At 35.5% G+C, this 24770-nt stretch overlaps 1 protein-coding gene across 7 annotated transcripts in view; it reads right to left on the reverse strand.

The window, feature by feature from the left end:
* The window catches only part of CFAP46 (cilia and flagella associated protein 46), a 61388-nt gene that overhangs the window by 14188 nt on the left and 22430 nt on the right, over nucleotides 1-24770 (reverse strand). For 5 of the 7 annotated variants that reach the window (XR_003535674.1, XM_027692280.1, XM_027692277.1 and 2 more), the window contains exons 21-44: nucleotides 24301-24408; nucleotides 22834-23015; nucleotides 20817-20948; nucleotides 19328-19493; nucleotides 18035-18119; nucleotides 17788-17926; nucleotides 17087-17270; nucleotides 16487-16646; nucleotides 15040-15263; nucleotides 13023-13142; nucleotides 12478-12633; nucleotides 11971-12119; nucleotides 10442-10540; nucleotides 10052-10181; nucleotides 8988-9134; nucleotides 7455-7655; nucleotides 6399-6505; nucleotides 5660-5842; nucleotides 4723-4858; nucleotides 3777-3956; nucleotides 3153-3341; nucleotides 2570-2704; nucleotides 1502-1681; nucleotides 257-424 (exon numbers count right to left, since the gene is read on the reverse strand). Coding sequence is in view for 6 of the 7 variants with exons in the window: in XM_027692280.1 (XP_027548081.1) it covers nucleotides 257-424; nucleotides 1502-1681; nucleotides 2570-2704; nucleotides 3153-3341; nucleotides 3777-3956; nucleotides 4723-4858; nucleotides 5660-5842; nucleotides 6399-6505; nucleotides 7455-7655; nucleotides 8988-9134; nucleotides 10052-10181; nucleotides 10442-10540; nucleotides 11971-12119; nucleotides 12478-12633; nucleotides 13023-13142; nucleotides 15040-15263; nucleotides 16487-16646; nucleotides 17087-17270; nucleotides 17788-17926; nucleotides 18035-18119; nucleotides 19328-19493; nucleotides 20817-20948; nucleotides 22834-23015; nucleotides 24301-24408 (3660 nt within the window). In the remaining variant the exon portion in view is untranslated. The remainder of the gene's footprint in view (nucleotides 1-256; nucleotides 425-1501; nucleotides 1682-2569; nucleotides 2705-3152; nucleotides 3342-3776; nucleotides 3957-4722; nucleotides 4859-5659; nucleotides 5843-6398; nucleotides 6506-7454; nucleotides 7656-8987; nucleotides 9135-10051; nucleotides 10182-10441; nucleotides 10541-11970; nucleotides 12120-12477; nucleotides 12634-13022; nucleotides 13143-15039; nucleotides 15264-16486; nucleotides 16647-17086; nucleotides 17271-17787; nucleotides 17927-18034; nucleotides 18120-19327; nucleotides 19494-20816; nucleotides 20949-22833; nucleotides 23016-24300; nucleotides 24409-24770) is intronic. The other 2 variants (XM_027692278.1, XM_027692281.1) reach the window with 2 other exon arrangements.

Here is a 24770-nt window from a genome sequence, read left to right on the forward strand (position 1 = left end):
AATCCTTCTAAGAACAGGCATCTCACCAACAAGTACTATATACAATTGTTTTACGTGGTACGGTTTTGGTAGCAGGGAAAAGTGCAGGGGTGGCTCACAGAATCACAGAATTGTTCAGGCTGGAAAAGCCCTCTGAGATCAGAGTCCAGCTGTTCTCCCACCACTGTCCTGTGTCCTATATACACACACAGATGTCTCTCTGTGTGCGTTTATATAATATATATAAACCTTAATAAGAAGCTCATCTCAAAGTTACCACTGAAGTAGCAGCCAGTTGCTGTTCCACACGTTTTAGAAGATCACTTGTGTTTCTGTTTTGTTTCAAATGATTCTGGAGATGCAGCAATGCTGCCAGCTGAGAGCTGCTGGTGTTGGATGTAGCCGTTAGGAGAATACTCTTCATCATCATAGACACTGAACAGCTCTGTAAAATTTTTACATTTATTTTCCCTTACAAAAATTATACAAATACATATATACACTATGTGTGTTATAACATATATCTTTGTGGAAGAAACAGTTTCTTGCTTTAAAGGTGAGAAGAACTAGCAAAAGACTTCTGTTTGTGCTTACAGGCTAATGTAAACAGTCTGGTAATAATTTAGGAAAAGTTCTTAAATATGAATAGCTGGAACTGATTTCTTTGTCTACATTTATCATCTAGGTTCCTGCATTTAGTCATCGAAGGTCTACACGGAATGGTAAATACCATGTTCTGAACTCAGCCTTTCAAGTAAGCTGAGTCTGAACCATGAAATCCAGTATTAGCTGATTCTGATTTATTAGAAGACCTACCCAGTCCACTCCACCCATAGGTGCAAATTTAAGTGTTGACAGAGAATCAGGTGCTTTATGCTTGTCATAACTTCCTTCAGTTGTGTTGCTAATGGCAGGAAGGAAAGTAGTATAAGGTGCTTTTCTGTATTTCTATAACAGAGATCATTGTGTAGGAACTATGTGCTATTCCTTCCTGCTGTGGGGAATATAAGCCTCAGAGCTACTCTGCATCTTCTCTGGGATGGAGGCACATACTCACATGAATGATTCACACACCTTAAAGCCATCTATGGGACCATGCTGTGCACGTGTCAATTTGACAAACTGAATGTAAATGTTTCTTACACACTTCAAAATAATGAATAAACAAATCCAGAGAAACATTTTTAAAATTATTTCTTAGGGAAGAATGAAACCGTATTTTGTGGTAATGGCTTATCTTAGCTAATCAAATTATAGTAATTTCTTCTTATTAATATCTTTTCATGTATGCAATCATCAGGTCAAACACAACAGATAACACAATTGTTAAAAAGCCAGCAATCAAATGATCTGAACTTAGCAAACATATCCTATATTTGATGACCTGTGTTACTCACCAGTTCTCACACGGGACCCTATCTGTGTTCCGTATGACCAATTCTCAGGCTGTGCCAATATAGTTTTGTTTATGCAACTTCCAACATTCTCTCACTGAAAAGCAGCACAAACATTGCTGCCTTACCTGATGAAGTGCCAAAAACTGGCTTGCTGAAACTGGATCAAACTGTTGAAAGCATTCAGCCATTTCCAAACTAGCAGAAGTCAGTACATCAGTCATGTTCTGACTGAATGCAATCCCCATACACTGCAGCAAAGCCTCACTGGACTGAGAAAGATACTTCTGAGCCATCTTATGTTCCTTCTAGATGATAAAAACAAAAGGTTTATATTAAAATTAATATTAAATATTTTTATATGTACACATATTACTAGTTGTGTTAGAGAAAACAAGTATTGCTTTTTTATGACTAATTTTCATGCTGCTTCTTTTTAAGGCATTTACTTAACACATGAACAAAATACGCAAACACAGATTAAGTATTTAGCAGACAACAACATCTGTTACACAACATTAAAAAATAAATGTTTTAACACAATACTTTTTTTAACATAAAATGTGTACTTAGCAGAATAGACTGAATTCCAGGCAATATGAGTCATTCAGAACCAAAGATCAATACAGTTGTTTCCAGTGACGGTTACCTACATTTAATCCAAACAAACACACAAATCTCTTATCTCAGGTATTTATTGATTTTACTGGCATCACAAACTGTACATTCCCAATTCCTAGAGTGCTTTCAACTGCAGCAGTTAACAGAGATCAGCTCACTGAATTTTACATGTTTTGTGATATAAGTAATTTCTTTGTTTCCAGTCTACAAGAAGTTATGCTCCCTTCGAAAGACATATCTGTGAGGCAGAGAGGAAGCTGCCTGCTCATCTAGTCCTGGATGCTACGTGCTCATCAGCGGGAAACCACTGAGGGATAAATCATTCCTTTCTGGGAGCAAGTGGGAGAGCTCTCCTGGGAGCTCCCACATCCTGTGGGGTAGGACAGAACGACACAGCAGGGCAGGGTTGGAAAGCCATTTGTTGGAAGGTGTTCTGTAGACTTTTTTTCCTTTTGTAAGTTCAAGTTTGTGTTACAGACATTTCCATTGTCAGTTCAAACAGAATTGACACGTTGTCTGTTATTCCATAAAAAGGAAGCACTCAAATTTTAATGGAAGCTCATATGCTAATATACCTTTAATTCCTGTATTTTCCTTCTGTCCTTATCATTATGACATTTATTAGTCAGTAAACCACTGTCTGTCCCATCCTGTTCTCTGCATTCTGCTGAAGACAGGGAAGATTTTCCGATGTCTGATTTAGCTTCTTCCTACCCATCACAGTAAAAAAAAAGAAAGAATAATTAATCATCCCACTAAGTAAGGCTGGCTTTATTTCTTTTCTGAAAGTCTACGTGAAAACAGAGTTCATCATAATAGAAATCACTACCTTAACTCCTTGATGGTGAGAGATTTACTAATACCATCAGACATAAAAATTTCTTAATATGTTACAATGGTAATATGAACAACAGAAACTAAAAAGGCCCCCCATACAACCTCTAAGATTTTGACTTTCTAATATTTGCCCTCCATTAATTCCTTCTGAACGCTTTAATTCATCACTGTATTTATAATGCCTCAATCAACCTTCCTTTTCTTACATGGGGTTCTTACTACAACAATAAAGAGCAGTTTTATACAAACTTATATAGAAAAGCTTTGTACAGATAAACTGTACAAACGGGAATTAATTTAAGTGCAGAAAAGAATGCATACCATAATGTTGGGCTTCCAGTAAATCTCTGAATACACAGGATTTACATCAATGGCAAGGAAATGAAGAGTTTTTCCAGTCAGATACAGGCATTTGGATTTGATGTCGGGACAGCCTTTACAGAGATTCTGTACATCTGCTAACTGAGCCAGTGTAATGTGACCCACAGTGCATTCCATATGTTTCCAATCCTGGCAAAATACATATTTAGGTTTATCTGCTCATATATACCCACACAGACAGAAATATATTTTTAAAAAACATGTAACACACATCTATTCACATACTAATATGTATGTTCAATATGATTACACTTTCAACTACAAATGACCTGTCTTTAATAGATAAACAAATTCATTAACAACTGATTTAAAAAAAAAGTTCCATGTTAGATCCACAAGCAAAGTACAATCAATGCCAAGGAAAACATGGGATAAGGGGAAGGTGCCCAATAAACCATCCCCAGGACTAAAATCATACACTTGAGCCTCCCTTGCTGCAAAAATACAGAAATGGTCTGGAGGTCCATTTCCTCATTAGTGGAAGAAGTTGTGCTATGGAAAACGTCCCTGGGAAACTTTGTTATACCTTTTATGCAATTCATAGCACTAAATATTTTGTATTACCTGTTCTGATGCATCCTCTTCAACGATGAATGCCTCCACAATTTCATGAGATGACACCTCTCCCAATTCTTTAAGCTTTTTCTCAGTAATAACAAGGTGAAATATATCCAAAAGAATTTCTACAAGATTTATTTTCCTGTTAGCTAATTGCCTCATTAATGGGATACTAATATTTGTACTCTGAAATACAAAAAAAGCAATGTAGAATTCTAATGTCATGTATTTTTGCAAATGTACCTGATAAGAAGTTAGAATGTTGTATTTCTTTTAATTAAAGAAGCAAAGATTTTAGCAATCTCACTTCAACAGAGCAGAAATATTCCAATGAAGATATTTAAGTAATTTAAAAGATAAACTTCAATGTCAAATACATTACAAAGCAATCAAAGTAGTTGCATAGAACAAGAGCAGCAGGTTTTTTGCTTTTCACATTTTAAGTACCCAGTACAAATATCCAATTCCAAGAGTTACACACAGGTACATGCAGCTGGATGCCAGAGCATAGTAATGGTACATACTGGAAAAGCAGGCTGCAGGCTTCCATTACCCCCAACATACTGTTTTGAGGATAGACTTTCTTTATTTATAATAATGTTCTGCATAAAATTTTTTTCTCCTGAGAAGAAACACTTTATATTGAAGAATTTTTAACCTCTGAGGTATTTAGAGAATCAAAAATATCTCCAAGTTTATACTTTTTCTTTTGTAGCTATTAGATAAATTTCAGAATTAAATAAAATTGATAAAGACCAAACAAATCCTCTCTTCATCCCTTTTTAAACTGTAAATTCTTTTGACATGCAATATTTCTTTCTATATTCAAACAATGCTTATCATTGCAAGAAGATAATCTCATCTGGGGCTTCCAGGAATTATCCAAGAATGAGTGAATATTACAACTAAACTAGATTTTTTTTCTACAAGGAGGAGAAAAAAATATCCATACCTCATTAAATGCAAATAAACTCCGAACATTCTGAAACACTTCCTCAGTTTTGGATACTGCCCTCTGAGCTAAGTTGTAAGCATCTAGATAATGACTGTGTTTGTCTTTTCTGTTCCTTTTCTGGTTGGCAATCAACCTGAAAAAAAACCCACCATAAATCAAAGGAACTAACATAAGAAAATGCTTATTTTTATGGTATAAGTACTGCTGAACACAGATAACAAAACAATGAATCTATCGGATTGATTAAATAGATTACTTAATGGACAAAAAGATTAACAAAATATTGTGCTGGTGTTTTTTGAAATTTTCAAACAGGACAAGTGAATGTTCACAAGCTATTTTTCCATGGTCTTTCTCCTGGAACTGCCCTGCTGCAGTGCAAGGAGATGTCAAGACTCAAGGAGAAGAAAGGTAGACAATATTCCAGAGTACGTCTTTCCCAGTAACAAAATGGCTCAGGTACAAACCATATCCCAGTCATGGGTATCTTGGAAGCATCTGGGATTCCAGGCACACCATGTTCCACACTTTTGCTATTGCACCAATTTCTAGAGAAACATTTCAACACTAAGAATGGTAAAAGCCTGTAAATACTTGGGAATGATTGGAGTGGTTGCTAAAAGACCTTTGCAAATGGCAAGCCAAAACACTGACTTAAGAGACCTTGATACTTTGTTTTGACCGCAAAATAGAACAAAAATCAGTGGTACCACCTAAAATTAACTCTGCCTTCAGTGAAAAGAATTTTTGATTCTATAGTACTTTTCTGAATACAGAACACGTGAAGAATGCAAATAGGCATGTAACAGCGATATATAAAACCTAACAATGTATCTGCTCTTTTCCATCTTTCATTAGACTACAAAAAATAAACAATGCACTTTGTGGACTAGTTCAACCTAAATAAAATTTTTCCATAGAGGTACAGTCTTACCTATGGATATTTGCACATTCCAGCAGTATCTCAGCACTGCAGTTTTTATGCCCATAATGAACAAAGTCCTTCTCAATTTGAACCAATTTATTGTAAGATTCCTGTAGCATATGTGGCAACTGAGCAGATTCAGCGTTAATTGTCACATGATCTAGGGCAAAATGTATCTGAATAAGTGTTTTCCTAGAAAAAAAATGAATTACAAGACAGCGCAGTCAGAAAGCACAGGTTGTGTTTGAGAACAGGCACATTTCTCTCTGCTTTCCTTTAAATTATAAGAAATCTATAGAAAGCCTCCTACTTCTTAAAATGTGTGTTTTACAAATTATAGTAGGTTCTGAAAATATCAAAATACTATATTTTGAGATTAGAAATGAGGTATCACTTGTTCCATGTATCTAATTATTGTAGTACCCAGCTCCAACTGATACCTCTGCATAGGCAGATATACCTCCCACCATCAGGTAACCTACACTGCAAACTATGCACAACAGGTTGTGTATCTGAACTCGCTTACCAACTTACCAACTTGCTTAACAGGTAGTTACATACAAGAACAAAGAAATTGGGAAAGAAATTTAAATTTTAAAAAAAAATCCAAACCACCACATAAATCACTTACAACAAAAATATTTGGTAATCCACAGAATGTACCACAGTAAAATAAGTAAAAATCACACCTATTTGCAATGTAAGTGCATATAAGAAGCTAGGCATATTTGGATGAAGAGACAGGTACCTGGCTTCAAGGGATGCAATCATAAACCCCAGCTCTGCCTGCCTGCCAGGCCTCCTCAGTAACGTGGATTGGAGCAAATTTACAGTGTGTCCCAGAACCTCACAAGCCTGCAGGCAACACCAGAACTTTCAGAATTCTATTTTACATGTCTATGTAGAATATTAAACATTCATTTAGAAAGTTTAAATTTTGCACAGAACATGTTAAATATCTTTCCTCAATATTCCCCAACCGGCTTTTGATAACTGTAAATAAGTCTAGAAAGTCTGAGTTATGATCATACTTAGATATTTTGATGACCAAGTGAATGGTGCATGTACACACAGGGAGGGAAGATGGAGCCAGACTGATCTGGGAGGTGCAGAGCAAAAAATAAGTAAATATGAGTTCAGCCCAAATCAAAATAATCCCTCCATACAACACAGACCTGCACACCTTATCAATACAGGGCAGATCATCACAGACACAAGACTATATTTATGCTGAAACTCATGCAAGTTAAGGGCTGAACAGTAAATGGATATTTTAATGTTATAGGTCAAATAGGAAAAAGCTTTTCTAAAAAAATATATATGTTATAGTAGTAATTTCCAGGATCCAGAAATAGTATTTGTAAAAGTATTTGGAATACTTGAAAAGGAAAAGCATCCTAGGAAACAATATTGAAAGGTATAATTTTTAATAAATATGGAAAATAAGTACACCAGTGTTAACAGAACTGCCTGAATACAAAAGCACTCTAATCAAGAGAATCAGATCTCTGGGATTTAGTCACACATGCTATATTATAATTGTTCTTATTTCAGTAGAAGGATATAGAGAGATTTGGATATAAGAACATCCTAAACTTTCGTGAGTAAAATCTCATTCCTAGTGGCCTGCATGTGTTTGGATTGTGTAATTAACATTTGTTGAACACACAGAGAAAACAACATTAACTGCATTTAACACCTAATTTTGCTTTTATTGAAATGAAAAGGCTATAATATTTCACTGAGAGGGACCATAGCTGAAAAAACCCCAAACCACAACCCCCAAACCAAAAAACTTCCTTACCATGCTCTGTTTTCCTTCCCCCTCTTCCTCTAGAATTGCTTCTATCAGACTAAGAGTACTGTCGTACCAGAATTGCTCATTTCCTCCCAGAAGCTGTGCTTTCTCCAGGAGTGCTTTAGCTTGTCTGTGGCTCCTTTCCAGGTTAGCCAACACAGCCAGTAAGTACAAGCACCTTGACACATCAGATAGGGCCCTCAATTCCTACACAGAAAGATATGTGATCTATATACCAAAATCCACTACTGCTATTCATATTTGTCTCTGTATTTTAAACTTACAGAAATAAAAAGCAAATGGTATTTCCCCAATTAGCCGTTGAATTTCTTAGGTACACCTTATATTAGTTCTTTTTTTCAAAAACATGGTGTCTACTTTACATGAAGAACTTCAAATCTACTTCACATTTCTTTATGTTCCCCTATATTCTAGCCCACGAGTCAAATAAGCTATTTTTCTGCTATTGTTTAGTATGTATAAATCTGCTAGTGTTTGTCAGCATCTGATGAAGAAACGTGGTGATGAAAGATGTTTTTGTGAATTGATATGTAGCTACAATAGAGATCCAGTGAACTCACAGTAGTTACAGGCTATATAACCAGTAGTATGTAAGGGACAAACACAGTATAAGATTTGTATACTAGCATACAGACATACAGGGTACTAGTAAGAAATTATATAATTAAAATTATTGTCCTCACGAAGGTATTTTGAACTTTTCTCTATACACAATACTTAATTAATGCTTTAAAAAGAGGCATGCATTATTACTGAATATTATTCATGTATTATTATTCAAAGTATTCATGACTATGCTAAACATACACAGGCAGTTTTTACTTACATGAGAAATATTATTACACAAAATAACAGGATAAAAACTACATTTTTTTAAAAGTAAAGGATTCGCTGCAATAATTATGTTTCAGTAACTTGTATAAGGAAGCCCAGTGCTATAGTGGAGAGTGGTGGATATAGGGAAAAGATCTGAAATGTAAACCCTTCATCATATTGAGATGATGCAGGTTTGTTAGGTGGAACACATGGACACTTATTTCAGATCTGCCAGAATTCTAAGGCGTAATTTCAGTTTTACCAAAACACAGTTAGCAGTAAAACCATAATGAAGTTCAAAATGAAATAAGGAGACTTTCAAATGATCAAAATGTCGAGAGGATGGAGCTGAACACCCTCTCTCTCTTCTGAGCAAACCTTGAACATCCTCCACCTACGCAAACAAACAAGGTTGGGATATACCTGTATCCTTCAAGGCCACTGCAAAGCAGACAGAGATGCTAACACTACTCCACCAATTTAAATAACCTTCAGGCAACTCCCATAAAGTTGGACTCAAACTCCATATATTTAAATGTACGTACTGTACATGTAGAAACTTAAAATGACATTGGTTTGGGGTGGGGGGAGAACGTTTATTTTTGTAGTTTGATTATTATCATGAGGAAGAACTGCATCAAAATGAACATTTTTTCTCCATATTTTATTAATGTTTCTTTTTCCATTTAGTTTTTATTGTACCTGAGTTGCAGCATGGGCCTCTGCAAGCAGCAGTCTCGCTGGTTGATACAAGCCAAGCTGAATTAGTACATCAGCTTTTTCAATCCACAAGGAAGGGAAAGAAAGTGCGCTCAGTCCTTTTCCTGTTGCTGCATTTAACTCAAAAACCTGAAAAACAACAAAAGTATTATACCGTCATAAATTTCAAAACTCATCTCGATGGAATATAAATTGTTATTAACTATTGTATCCCACAGTCCAGCTCTACTTTCTAACTTCGAAATTCAATGTTATATTACAGGAAAAACGGGTTTATTGTGAGATTTTGATTCTATAACCCTCAAAAGGCATTCAACTAGTAAGCATACACTATTATAACTAATTTTAGGATAGATTAACTACTTCAGATATGCTACTGTCACAAAGAAGTTGATTCTTGGTAATAACTAAAACTCAAGGAGAAAAACTATTAACAAAAGCTAAAAGAGGGGACTTGAGAAGGATTAGTAATTAGAAAAGAAAGGCATTTTACATGCACAAGAATGGAAAAAAAAAAGAGTGCAATGTGATATGACAAAAGTAAGGACGGAATTGCCATAACAAAGAGCAAAGTGGAGGTAAGCTTTAAAAAAATCAGTAAGGCAATTATCTTCCTAAAGAAGAGACAGTAAAGACACAGCTGAAATATTTGCATGCCTTTAAAACAATATGTAAGAGGAAGCAAAACAGTATGTGGTAATGTAAGGGAGAGAGAAAGAAGAGAAAAAATGAGATCAAGAGTGAATACAGTGTCTTTTTTGCTTCTCAGTCTTTTCCACTGGTTTGCATTAATCCCAAAATCTATTTATAGGAAAGCAGTTTTACTTTGTATTAGTAGAGATTCCACTCTTCTTCTTCCTCAATACAAATAATATGCCAGGTAATCCCAGCTCAGCTTCAACCTGCCAGTAGAATTTAAGCAACATGCATTTTTAATGATTTTTGTGTTCATGTATTTCTCAAGTATTACCTAAAAACAAACCAGCAAGTGTATTTAAAAAAAATGAAGAGTAATTAAGTATAGAAACTGAAGCAGAAATAAAAACCTTTTCACTTGAATTAAAGATATTCTCATCCCTACTAATATTCAGCTCAGCATTTCCAGAAGATGTTTTGCTTTCTTCTGTTTCTGTATATACAATTTTTGATTTTTTCAGTGCAATCTCTTGCCTACACCTAAATCACAAGAAAGAAAAAGTAAATTCAAATATATTTTAGAATACTCATAATGAAGCATTAGTGTGTTAGGAATCTTCACCATACACTCACTCTGTAGACAGACACACAACAATCATGCACAGAAGTTTCAGGCACAGCTAATATACCAAAGTTGTGTTCAGAGATCATGTTTTTTAATATTTTTCCCCCAACAGCACTTATCAACTGTAGGGAAAAAAGTCCCAACTAAATACAGCCTCTTCAGTGAAAATACATACATTGCTTGTTCCAAGTCACTAATGTGTGCTTCTCCAGCAGCTCTCTCATGATACACAGATGCCTGACTCAGTTTTAAATCTGAACATATCAGGGCAATTCTAAAAATAAAAAATGTTTAAGAAACAATCAAAATTCTGCATATAATACATTACATAAACACATTGTATATAAAGAGCATGCATTCCACATTTGTCAATCCTACCTTTGGATTAATACTGGCAATAACAAAGACTGTAAATAATAACAGCAGAAATGCTGTAGCTGAAATTACCCATTGACAGAGGTCACAGAATCACAGAATGTTCTGGGCTGGAAGGGACCTCTACAGACATCTAAAGGTATGGGCAGGGACACCTTCCACCAGACCAGGTTGCTCCAAGCCCCATCCACCCCGACCTTGAACACTTCCAGGGGTGGGGCAGCCACCAATAGCACCAGTCTGCCCCTCAAACCTCTACCTCTCCAACTTAATGTCAAAAACTATTGGGTAAAAGTATGAAAATATTTATAATATGGTCTCACTATACCATGCAAAACCCCTCATCCACGTGTACGTGCTCACCTACCTTTCTGTACTGAGTAAAGAGTAATATAATCCTGTACACCTACCTAATCATACAGAGACACCAGGTCATAGATATAAATAAAATATCATGAAATAAAACAAATCTTGAGGAGTCAACAAAAAAAATCTGTCTGGCAAATCTTGGCTTAGAATAATTTCCTATCATTAAATTCCTTTTAGTCTTATAAGACAGTAACTCAGTAATAAATTGGCAGTACAGATAAACACATATATTTGTATACATTAATATTTATCTATTCTGCTCTGTGGGCTTAGTTGCAAGCATTTTAAATATACATTAAGTGGCATTTTGCAAACAAACAGAAACCAAACAATTATTGCTTGTAACTGTAACTTATTAAACAAACATTATTAAATAACTTTCAAAAAAGCACAATAAAGTGTTTTAACTAAAACAGCAAAAATTTTCTATTGCATGCATATTAAATATTTTTAAATCAAAACTTTTAGGGGTGATCATCCATAAAAAATAACATCCTTTTGGTCACAAAAAGCAAATCTCTGTAGAAACACACTTATTAGGGAAACATCTTTGTGCCCTTCAGGTAGAGACAAGATATTTTTGTTGCAAGAATGGAGCCTGTTTTTGACTACTTAATAGCTAATACTTTTATTGAAACTCTTTTGGACTTCTTTTTTTTCAGTGAGGTGACAATAAGGCCTTTCAAAAATCATTCACATGGAAGTGGTCTGGTTTCATATTCTCATACACTTTCCACGTGGAGATGATGTTTAGTAACAGATAAACTCGGTGGCTTTTAATTCCACAAACCGATTCATCAAAATTCTCTTAAAATGCATTAAAAAAGAAATTAAATAAAAACCCACCACAAATATAAAACAGTAAGTCACAAAAAGCCTTGCTACTATTTAGTGAAATATTAATGGATGGTCCACTCCATTCAGTTTCTCTTCTATTTAAAATAAATAAAGGATACAAACCGAAGGTGATAGAGATCAGACAGACTTCTACATTCCACAACTTCACTAGCAATAACTTCAGCTAGCTGAAAGATGGGAAGAATCAAGTGGGGGCAAAAAATTTTCTGTAGTTCTTTAGATAAGAGATCCATAAAATACAAAGTGCAAGTCTGAAAAGAAAATTTTTTAAATTCAATCAGTATAAACATAATTTTGTAGAAAATAACTTTTAAATTAATGACTACAGTTTCAGTTCCAAAATAACCCCAAAAAAAGGTCCAAATAAACTTTCAAGCTACAAGAGCGACGAGGTACAGAGAAAGCCAACGAATTTATTCTGTAAGTTGAGTGCATTTCATGCAGGGGACAGACTAACACTTTCTGAAGTATTAATGACTCCTACGACACAAAAGTATTTTGGACAGATCTCTGAACATACACAGACAGAAACTAAAATGCAATATAGCTTTCTGGTACTCATTTTTCCCTAAATAATAAATGATCTAGAATTTTGAGGAGTATACTTACAGGTTTGGGGAAATTATCCCAGTTAATACCATAGATATTTGTATTCTGTTTAAAAGCATCTCTGATTTCCTTAGGACATTCGTACAGGGCCCATTCTTCCGCATTTGCGGGTAAGCGATCAACTTTAGGCTCCGCTTTTGCAACAGAAATATCAGACTATAATAAAAACCAAGAACATTTCTAAGGTCAAATTAACAATATTATTGGTATTAAATATTCAGCTAAAAAAATGAACATATTTGTTTAATATCCTTTGAAATTTTGTTGGATTTGGGGGTTTTTTTGGATCCCCATACTGTGGGTTTTACAAAACAGCAGCATCTTGAACAATGCAACAATCAACACAGAAGAAAAAGCATCTGTAAATACCTGACCTGTAAAGTCTGTGTGGTCAAGAGTGAACCTATGATACTCAGACTCAGAAATTCTTCACAGGTTGTGAGAGTCTGTCCAGGAAAGCATCTGAACTATTTACCATATGAGCCCAGGGAAACATCTCTCAGAAAGAGAGGATTGCTTTAATTTCACAGGAAAATGGGTCTTACTTGTGTCTTTCTGCCCTTGTCTTTTTTAGGAGGAGATTTTGACTTCAATTTCTGAGTAGTTGTAGGTTGTGAAGACCTTGATGCTGCTTTTGTAATAAGTCCTGTTGCTGGCAATGATATCTAGACAATCAAATAATTACAGTTAATTATTTTCAATTTGCAATAATAATGATACTTGCTACTAACAGTTATTATCCATTGCAAGTCACTATCTGCAGCTGTTAACAATTGTCACATATCACGTTCTGTTTGCAAAAGTTTCCTTCGGAAAACAACAATTTCAGAGATTCCTGGTTGCTGTATTATTTGTACAAGCATTTAGGACGATCATGCTAATGCAATTAAACAGCAGAATTGTCAAAGATGACATCATCCCTGTGGTAAACACTATTGCTACTCTTTTTTAACCTCTACGGCTGCAAATTCAATTCTTTTGTTTTAAACTGCTAGTCTAGATAGCTTCATGTTCTACAAGGAATGGATTTCATATAAAAGTAATCTGCAAGACTGCAAAGAGTAATTTTGTTCTCCTTCTACAATGCTCCTAATGAATGTTATAGAAAAGAATTTTTTAACTATTTAAGCATAAGAATGAATTAATTGAAAATTTCCCTGCGCATGTAATAGCACAGCTCTGATCTTACCTAAAATAAAAAAAAACAAACAAAAAACCACATTCATTTCAGAAGACGTATATGTTTTGCTGGAGGAATGAAGAATAAAATACAAAATATGAATCAAAACCTAATGCTGGATAATGCACAAAACATGAAAATTTCAAATTAAAGGTAACATGTCTTTTAAAAAGTCAGAAGCAGCTGATTTGGCTTTGATTATTCAGGTTTCAGAGGACATTTTAAGATCTGCTACTGAGTTATTTATGGAGTCCTAACACTTTAGAGAGCCTGCTTTAGAAACACGTCTTCAGTCAAGTCTGCTTCACTTTGTACTCCCAAAACAAGGAGTCCTGGAGTACTTTAATTCCTTTCATACCACATAGTTATTCTTTTTCTCACAATACTGTTCAGCCGTAAATATGATTCTTAGAATTACTGTCATTGTCCTATGACTGGCATTGACAGCAGCACCAGCTCTTTTAGTTTTAACAGCTTATTCAAATAGTAGTACTCACTTCAGATCATTTTTTCTCTAGTAAGACACTCAGTCAAGTGTAGTATGTTTAAAGTTGTGCTTGTGTAAATCCGAAAATATCAATATTCAATTTTTATTTTTCAAATTCCTGTCTTCCATCATGTTAAACTGATTTCACAAAGAAATCTTAACATATTGCAGACTTTTACATCTAACTGGAATAAAATTATGCCCAAGCTATACCTTACCAATCTAGTTGATATGTCCCAAGTAAAATCATTTCTATAATGATTTGTTGCATTACTATTATTAGGTATATATTTAGTCTCTTCAAAGATTTACTTTATTTAATGTATAATTGTTTCCCTATGACTGCTACTGTGATTCTGAAAAGCCATTTCAACTGATCATATCTATTAGAAATGAAATAGATTTGTTTAATTTGGAATGCTGTAACAATGAGAAAGTAATTGGAGAAATTAATGAGTGAACACAATCCTTTCAGTCACATGACAGCCCTTTTGATTCAATTTTGTGAAGGCCCATCTGAAATCACTGTTCTTCAGAATGGCCAGCAATGTCTTCAGTACATATTCTGCCACTGCTAAGATTCTTCAGCAAATTAAAAATACACGATTTTAGAACCTATTGCACAAAATGTACTACTGTACCCCAGAGAAATATTGGGCCACTGCTTTTATCCCTCCTGTCTCTTCCTTGTTTTCCCAAGATAAACAATTTTCTGGTTTATTTCCAAAAGCTGAGAAAATACACTAATGACACCATAACATTGAAAACTCTAAAGACATATTTAAAACACCAAAAGAGTAGCTGGTAATGCAATTACACAATTTCAGAAGACCTGAAATAGACTGGCCACATTAAAACCCAACTCAACCCAATGTCTGATCTCCCACGGTCTCACCTGCCAGATCCGGACGATACAGGCACAGGCCAGCAAACAGTGCTGCTGATGGCAAGGAGAACCAGGACCAGAAATTACAGCCAGCAATGTCTGTGCTCTGAACAAAGTTTCCAACTGTTTAATATTACTCAAATCCTCCAACTTAATTTGGGGAATTATATCATTTGCTCCACTGTTCATCTTAATATTTTCTGTGGGCATAAATTCTGGTACATCAATTTTTTCTGTTAAAAAAAAAAAGCAGTCACATGTTCACAATGGCAGCATTGCAAAAATGTATTCAAAAGTTAAAATTTCTGGATTGAAAATGAAAATATTAAGGGGAAAAAAAGAAAAATGGAAATCCATCTACTGAAGATGTTCTTACTATTATGATGCAGTGCTACTTATACCATGCTTTCAACCAATAATGTAACACTTATGCTTATTAAATGATGTCAGCCTGGCAGAGAAATGACATCCACATAAAGTTGGACCAGATGATCTTTTGAGGTTCCTTCCAATCTGGGCTGTTCCATATTTGAATCTAGTTTTTCTTATTATATTATTTCAGTTTCCATTAAAAGCTCTGTAAAAACTTTCTTGGAACTTAAGTGGTGTAAGAAGGTCAGTAATCATAAGCAACCAGGTGAAAATGGATGGGAGGATCATTACAGGACGAATACAAAGTTTAAACCACCATAGGACTGTAAAAGAAACCCAACCAAACCACTAACAGAAAAGTATGAACAGAATATTGCTGCTGTGACTTCAATCAAATGTGTGATACTAGAGACACTGAACATTTCTCTTTCTCAATGCAAATACCAGAAGTACTTGTCTGAATGATTTCATCTATCCACACAAAAATAAGAGCAGTGAGGATGTTCATCAATGCCACACAGGACAGTGTTGTTCCAGAAATCAGATAATTTTTTCCCCAATTGAATAACGGGGTGTTCTATCAAAACAGGTCACTGAGGCCACACTACTACAAGTGGACACAAAAGGACCAAGGGATTTTGACAGTTACATGAGCAGCTGAAAGCACACTTCCCTTTGAAAGTCAGTTTTGAAAAAACAATGCTAAGATACTTGACAAAGCCAAGTCAAGAGCACTGAACTTAGGTACCCAAATCTTGGGACAGAAACTGTTTCCTGCAGTTCCATCTGTCCCTCCATGAAGATGTATTTGCAACAGACTGCCCAGTACTGCTTTCTGGAAGCATCTCACAGCTCAGGAACCCACATCAGACGGGAGCAGTATCTTACTACACCAACAGACTGAGGGGAGGTCTCCATGGCACAGCACAGCACACCTGAAGCAGCACTGATTAAAGACAGTGAATGTAAGAGAAAATACAGGCAAGCTGGTGCCATTCTTTGTGATAACTAAGCTGTAAATTTAAAATGCCCCTTGCATTTGCTGCTGAGAAATTCCTCTGGAGGAGAAACACCTATTACATACCTTCCTCTTGTGAGGATTGCATAGGGAATTCCATACATAGCAGGAGATCTACTGCCCAGTGCAGAGGTTTAATAGCATCGTTGAGGGGAAACTGATTACAATATAACCATTCAGCAAATTCCATCAGGTAATCAACACTCTGCAACTTATCTTCTTGTTTCTATAAAAGTAATAAAGGAGGAGTTAATTAAAATTTGTTAATGTAAACCTTCAAAATGATATTTTAAAGTTTAATGTAATCTGAACAGAAGCAAAAAATAGTAATTGACAGTGAGCAATTTTATTGGCATCACATAATCAGAGTTATGATAAAGAGAATGTAACAGAAAACTCCACAATTAATTCTTTGTTTTATTAAAACTCCTTGCTACTCTTAGACATTTCTCTTTGGCAGGACTCAACTAAAATTTTCTGGATACAAAAACTCAACCATACAGAGTTTTCCTACTGAAGAGCTATCTCAAAGTTATAAAAAGTAATGCTCAAGTACATGGCTCCCCTATCAGTTTAGTTCTATACCTCACACAACTTGCAATCTCATGAATCACTTGAGAAACATCCTTCCATCAGCATCGAAACAAACAGCAAGAAGTGACAAACCTGTGAAGCACTGATGGCATTTTGGAAACAGCTCAACTGTCCAGCAGTACTTCTGGAGACTGTTGCCAAGTGACGCCACATCTGTGGCAAATACTCTTCACTTTCACGACTGATTTTCTGAATGGCCACCGTAAAACTGTATCCCAATCCTGCCCTCACTGTAGCCATGTGTTTGAAAATCAGGCTAGAAAAAGATCCAACAAATTATAAATGACTTGCATTTGTATCCGTCAAGTAACTTTGTGAATAAGATAGATATACTAGTTCATATAGTACAAAGATGCAAAGTTTGTAAACTGTCATAGAAGGTCCTAAAACCCTCAACCCAGATAAGATTATGTAAACAGAACTCTGGATAATTTAGTTTTCATTTAATGGAAATGGGTTTGCAGTTAGGAAAATTAAAGCTTGTGCTGTATAGCCACATTTCATGCATCTATTTCCTTGGAAAATAAGATACTACTTATATGCAAGTTTTTAAAAAATCCAATTTACAAATATTAACAGATTAATGACAGAAAGCACTGCCTGTGCATGTCTTTTTCATTGAAAAGACACAACGTTGTTTTCTGTTGTAAGAACAGACAGGCTGATAAAAAGTAGTAATATTTTCCCAAAGTAAAATAAAAAAGCACTCAAGAGTTTTATACTCCTCAAGAATCAAGATGCTTAATTTAATAAAAATAAGTCAACGAACTTACAGCTTGTGTCTTGTCTGAGGCAAAACTTGATTAGCTTCATCCAGGACTTTTAGTGCTGTCTCCCAGTCAGCTTTATCAGCATATATGTGACATAATAACCCATATAAAGAGATTCTAAATGTCAGATCTTCCTCAGAACCTTTGAAGTATATTAAAATTATTTATTAATATATTGCAGAATTAGAGTAATGGTATTACAAAATACTGGAGTTTCTTTTATTACCAGATCAAAAAAGGAAGAACATGCCTGGGAGAAAGCATTCATCTGATAACCCGATACTTTGAAAATCCTTTGTAATCCACTGATGCAAAGGCCACATTGCTTTCTCTTCCTAAAGAGACATTAAAAAAAGGGGGAAAACAAAAATCTTTCAGTTATATCTTCAAGGATTATTGAACTTCTGTTTCATCTGTAAACCAATCCATACGGTTAATACGAACTAGAAATCTGCAACTTAAACAGCTGCTTGAGCACATGAAAGCCACAGGCGTTTCTCCAGAGTGAGTCCTATAACACAAACCCAATACAACAATAACCAGACTCAGTAATATTCAATCAGTTACACTGATTAAATGACACGAAAACTTGAAGCACTCTCAGAGAATCAGAGCAGCTGAGGTTGGCAGAGACCCTCTGGAGCTCTCTAGCCCACACCCCTGCTCCAGGTTTTACCTGCGAAAATCTGACTATCACAATTCTCAACCAAAGGTAGGAGACTTGTTAACTGTTTTGCTCCTCTCCTCTACAGCAGTTTTCCACCTTCAAAGATAAATTCATTATCTTGTTTCAAAAACAGATCCACATATGACATGCTGACTATTGAATACATAAAGGATGATGCTAATAAGTTAACTGAGCTACTGCCACAACCTTTGGATAAAGTATTACATTAGCGAAATCAAAGATTTATCAGATTTGATCAAATCAGCATTTACTTCCATGAAGGCACAAAGTATGACTGATTTTGTGCCCTTCTGCAATGGACTGACTGCATCAGTGGACAAGAAAAGAACTATGGATGTCATCCACCTGGATTTCTGTGAGACCTTCGATACAGTGCCCCACAACCTTGTTGCTGCTGAATTGAACAGATAGAGGTTTGCTGGATGGACTGTTAGATGGATAAGGAAGTTGTAACATTTTTTTTATGAGTTAGTGTTTTAGCATCTATTATCATACTTTCTGGAAGTGACTTTTTTTTCCTGGATTTTCAGTATTTTCTAAACATTCTCTTCTGTAAGCTTCACAAAGTAAAACACTACAGTGAAAATGAGAGAGCAAATTACTTTGCAGAAAACTGCAGAAAATTGTGAGTTTGACAATTGCCTAAAACCATAAGAACCATCAAATGCAATAAAAGAGTATGTGAGTCCCTGTATGTGTAACATGTGGTATGTGAATGCAGGTAAGAAACCACAAATGTGTTTCTGGCAAATAAGTCCCTTTCCCCTTTTAGGAAAGGTATCTTGAAGTTTCTTTACCATCAGCATCAATCACTAAACACAAGCACAGTTAACAATCCCTATTAGAAATTCTTACCTGTTTATTTTTAGATTCTGCTTTAATTATACTCTTAAGAATTATCTCAGTAGGTTCTTTAAGATGTTCTCTGTCATGTGGAGAGCCCAGCAAAGGTAAACAGGCATTCCAAAAGTGTCTCGCTGCAAACATTACAAGGGAATAATTTCCAGCTTCACCTGCATATCTGAAGAAAGAGAAGTATAGCTTAATGAGGGAAAACAATCCCACTACAGCCAAAAAAAGGATTTTATTTCTACAAATATTTGGGTTTACCTGATCTGCACACCACCATACGTAATCTCAGCAGTGAGGAGTTAGCATATGAGCTTCATACAAAAACTATTTTCCATTTTTATATACCAAACACCTTCACAGATTCAGAAGTAGCAATAAGTATCATATTAATGACTTCATTGTATTTCTTTATAATCTTAGATCAAGAGCATTCATTAAAAAATAGCAGGAATCTATTTAAGATGTTGTCATTGGAATAATATACTTTTTTGGCTTCCTGTTATGTTAATTTCTCATTCTAAAACCCATTAAAAATAGAACAAAACAATTATTAGCATGCCATGGATTTTGCTTAGCATAGTGCCACTGCAACACACGAACATGCCCCAAATGCCTCTAGCTGCGTTCAAATAGCTTTGAGCATATTTAAGACAAATGTTACTTTGAATTCATAAAATAATTCTCCAGATAGTGATACAACACAGTACTCAGCTGAGTGAGCAAAAGCTTGGAGATTTAGTGAAAAATTATGCATTGGTATAATAAAATCAGCAATTGAATAGTTCTACTATTTAAAAAAAAGCAGTTTTTTGAAACTGGCAATCTGACCACCCTCTAGACAGAACCATTTAGATCACATTTAGATTCCTGCAGCCAGTTCTGGGCCAGCCAACACATACCAGACACAGATAAATCACAGGGAGCTCAGTGCAGAGCCACCAAGATGAACCAGGGGCTGGACTGCACTCGTCTTGAGAAGATGGTCAGGTGAAGAGTTGGCTTTGGGGGACTTTAATAAACCAACAAGGTTACTGAGAAGCACCAGTCAGGCTCTTCCCAGTGCATGGCAGGACAAGCAAGAACAGGCATAATTTGAAATAACAAAGGTTCAGTGTGTGTACATGCAGAGATACCCCCATGGGTACGGCCAGGCAGTGAAGCAGGTCACTCACAGAGGCTGAGTGTCTCCACTCATGACCAGAATGGACAAAGCACTGGGCTGGCCCTGCTTTGAGCAGGAGTCTGGACTAGATCCTTTCTGAGGTCCTGCCAACCATGCTCTCCCATGATCCTATGACACTACAAGATCAGCTACGTGGAAAGTAGTTGATAAATTTTCCAAAGTGTGAAGTTTCTCAAATCCTTTGTTAAACATTTCAACTCACAACTATTTTGCATTTTATCAGTCTTGGCAGAAAATATGCTGATCCTCAAATCTGTAATCAAATTTTAGATCTGTTTTATATTAGTCTTCTCTCATAATAAAACATACCTGGCACTCTGAGCAAAGGCGTTTGATGCTGCTACACGCAGATGTTTTCTTCCAGACAAATTTTCCATTATGCTCTGTCCTTGCATCCAGGCAGTAGTGCTTAACATTTCTTGTTTCACTCTGTTACCTGGCCTGCATAAAGGCAAATACTTCAAGAAGTGCTTAGTCTTCCAGTCTAAAACCATCCCATTTTCTATTAATGATATTTTCAAGTTTCTACTATAAAGATGTCCCTAGCTTTGGAAGTTACAAATGCTTCTACTGAGTTTTCTTTTAAAATCAGGACACATTTAAAAATGGAACATTTTGTGAAAATAAAGAATAAAATATCTTTTTCACACCTCTAATGAATATAACTGTGAAATCAGATTAAAAAAATTATTATCTATATTTAGCAAGGGAAGAAAATAGATTTTTAGTTTTCTCCCCATGTTTCAGTATCGTACATCAAACAAAATATTAGTCCAAAATTAAACTTACGCAGTAAGTAATTAAAAACAGAAATCAGGAAAATTAGACGATTTCTAGTACTTTCTTTTGGAATTTGTAATGCTTATGTCTGGTAACTTATGCACAGGGTTCTGGAGAAATTGATATGAATCCTATTCTACTACATTTAAAATAAAACTGTAGGTTTCAATGCTACAGTTAATCAGTTAAAAATTAATAAGCAAATAAATTGATACCTTTGGCTAACAGTGACTTTGTAAGAAAAGAAGAAATACAATTTGCAGGATTTTTTAAGGTCTTAGTTACAAATGCAGCCATGACCAGATGCACACTCCAGCTGCTCTGTTCTACCCTGTGTGAGAACTGACAGCCACGGTCTGTGTGCACGAGAGGGCACCAGTGCCCACAGCACAACTCAGCAACATGCTTAAAATCAACCTCTCTGTCCCCAGGCTGTGCTTTACCAGGAAACACTGAGCCTGTCTTCCATTTCTGGAAACAGCACTGACAATGCATGACTACATTTCTTTGTCAAAGAATCAAACATTTTATCATTCATTACTTTGTAAATTGCTGGATGTGCAGCAAGTATACTTTCAATTTCTGTAAAGTTCTGAAACTGTGTATTTCATATTAAGATATCTTACTTGGTTTTACAAGGGTTTTTTTCCCCAGGCAGAAAACAACACTGTTTTTAATAGAGAAATTATTTTGCAGAGAAAAAAAAGGAACAATATATTGTATCCGAACTCTTTCACATGTTTATTTCAAACTTCCTACATCCAAAAAACTTACTGCTAAATGGAGTTGACTCTCTTATCTTCTGATAAAATTAATTCCTGCTTTTGGAGGAAATTATATAAAAAATAGGAGGATCAAAGGATGTCACCTTTTTATAATAAAGGACTCCACCAACAGATCCATTTATATATGAAATCTTTCTGTGTTTTTTTGGGTTTTTTTCCTTTGGAATCAAAGTTTCAAATAATCACTTAAGTAAGAGACTGGTTTTTAAAGAAACGAGTTACATTCCTATTGCACCCATATGCATAGTGGCAATAAGATCACAAAGGCTACCTGACAGCAGAGCCAAGAATACAGGAGCTGTTGTTACCTTTCATCACCCCCAGACCCATCCTGGCCCAGGAATTGCACAGACCCTTCATGTACTAGACGCAGGTCAGCACTGGAAGCAATTTGCATCAGCAAAAGAACTTGAATCAGCTATTTTCTGCCTGGAGATTATAAAAGGGTCAAAATAGCATGATTGCCAGAGATCATTTCAGAAAAGCAATGCTGCCTGGGAAGACGCCCAAACACACGGATGGATGACCTGCTGACTTCCTTGGATAACAAACTTCATCTATCTTTCTGAACTGGGTCCGGTGCCACAATCTAGATCTCCCACTGCCTTTTACTTTCACTTTCATCTCTAACTGCACAGCTTTTTTGTACAAAAGATGCTTTCATTTTCGGTTATGTGATCGGATGCATTTACCCTCTATAGTCTTTCTTCAAAGCTTAGTTCAAGTATACCACCGTATTATGCAAAATTCCATGTACTTACACATCATATTTCTTAGTATCTCTGTTGTGGACAGAATTCCCATGTGATTCCAAGATCCTTTTGGAACAAGCTGTCACTATTTCATAGGCGTGTGATATGTATGCAAAATACGTAAGTCGTGTCAGTGTCTGCAGCTCCACTAAAGAATCCGACCAACTGCATTCTAAAGCCAATTTCACTAACTAGGAAGGAAAAAAGAAAGAATAAAGAGAAAAAAGGGGAAAAAGGAAGAAAAAAAGAGTTTAAATTTCAGGGTTTTAATATGCTCTGTTCTACAGCGCTTATGTGCTTACAGCTGTGACTTCCTTACAACCAACTGGGCATGGAACAAGTACATAATAAAACCATCTAGAAAACTAAAGAGCTAGAATTACAACCAAAATATACAGTAGAGAGGCATCATTCATCTTGTAGTAAGTATTACTATAGCATGTGTAAATCCAGCTGTAAGTGTGCATGCCCTTTGGCCAGAAGTATATGCCAAGACTTATTCTATGTCCTCAGTACTCTTTCAAAAATCAGTGGAACAGGACTATCAAAATTCAGAGACCATTTTAGTTAAGCCAAAGGTAAGAATGGGAGATAGAAGAGGTTTTACAACAACCAGTTGTTGTAATATATAGTTGCTATATATGTTGTCATATATATGGAAGCTTGGACTCCATAATCTTAGAGGTCTTTTCCAACCTAAACATATCTATCTATATATATATGTTGTTTCATATCTAGTTTCATTATAGGATCTAAATGTTTTCATTGCTTTTGTATGTATCAAAGTTCCACCTTTTTAGGATAATGGTGCTTGTTAATGAATTGGTCCAAACAAGGAGGTGGAGCCAGGTGGGGGTCGGGCTCTACTCCCAGGGAACAAGGAACAGGACAAGAGGAAATGGCCTCAAGTTGTGCCAGGGGAGGTTTAGGTTGGATATTGAAGAAATTTTTTCACTGAAAATATTGTCCAGCCCTGGCACGGCTGCCCAGGGTAGTGGTGGAGTCCCCATCCCTGGAGGGATTTAAAGGCCATTTGGATGTGGCACTTGGGGACATGGGTTAGTGGTGGCCTTGGCAGTGCTGGGGAACGGTTGGACTCGATGGTCTCACGAGGCTTTTCCAATCTAAACAACTCTGTGATTCTAATAAGTTTTCTCCACAAGAAAAATGAAAGGTTAGAAGTATGGTTCTGTATAGAATTCACCTGAACCCACGAAGCTCATCTGTTGGTTATGGAAACAATCTGTTAAAGCAACATGGACATAATGCTAATGCAATCTGTTCTTTGGAGAAATGAAAATACTCTGTCACAAAAATCTTCCTGTCACAAATATTCAATCACTTGGAAAGTTTTAAAGGAAATAATGGTACAAAAAAAATTTCCAAATTAATTTTGCCTCCATTAAAAATTGAAACTGAAATCACATTTATAATATGCAATTTTTAAAAACTCAAGAACTAATTAAAAAACAATACCTCAGATAAGCTAGGAACAGTGAAATCCATGAGACCCAAGCCACTACATGAATACATTTCCAGACCAATAAGAATTCTTGCCATAGGATTTTGTGCTTCATCATTATTCTAAGCAGAAACAAAAAATTCACGTTGAGATTTTTTTTTTGCAAGTCAATAATATTAAAAACATTAGTTGAGATGACAGGGTAATAATAATAATAATAATGCTTGAAAACCTCAATTTGCTTTAAGCAAGTTCTCATCTCTATTGTGTCCTTAAAAAGGGGGATTTTATGTATTTATATATTTTTAATTAACACTGTGAACTCTGAACTACTACAGTTTCAACACTAAAAATCCCCATCAACAATACAGTGAAGGTAGATTTCATATTTCATTGGGGGATTACAGTTTTATAGACATTATTAAAAAAAAAGGAATAAAATATTGCTTTCCAACTTACTAGGTCTATAATCTATTCATAAAGA

Source organism: Neopelma chrysocephalum, unplaced genomic scaffold (assembly GCF_003984885.1).
Source record: "Neopelma chrysocephalum unplaced genomic scaffold, ASM398488v2 Primary Assembly neopelma1_85, whole genome shotgun sequence".
In the NCBI taxonomy this organism is placed as follows: Eukaryota; Metazoa; Chordata; class Aves; order Passeriformes; family Pipridae; genus Neopelma; species Neopelma chrysocephalum.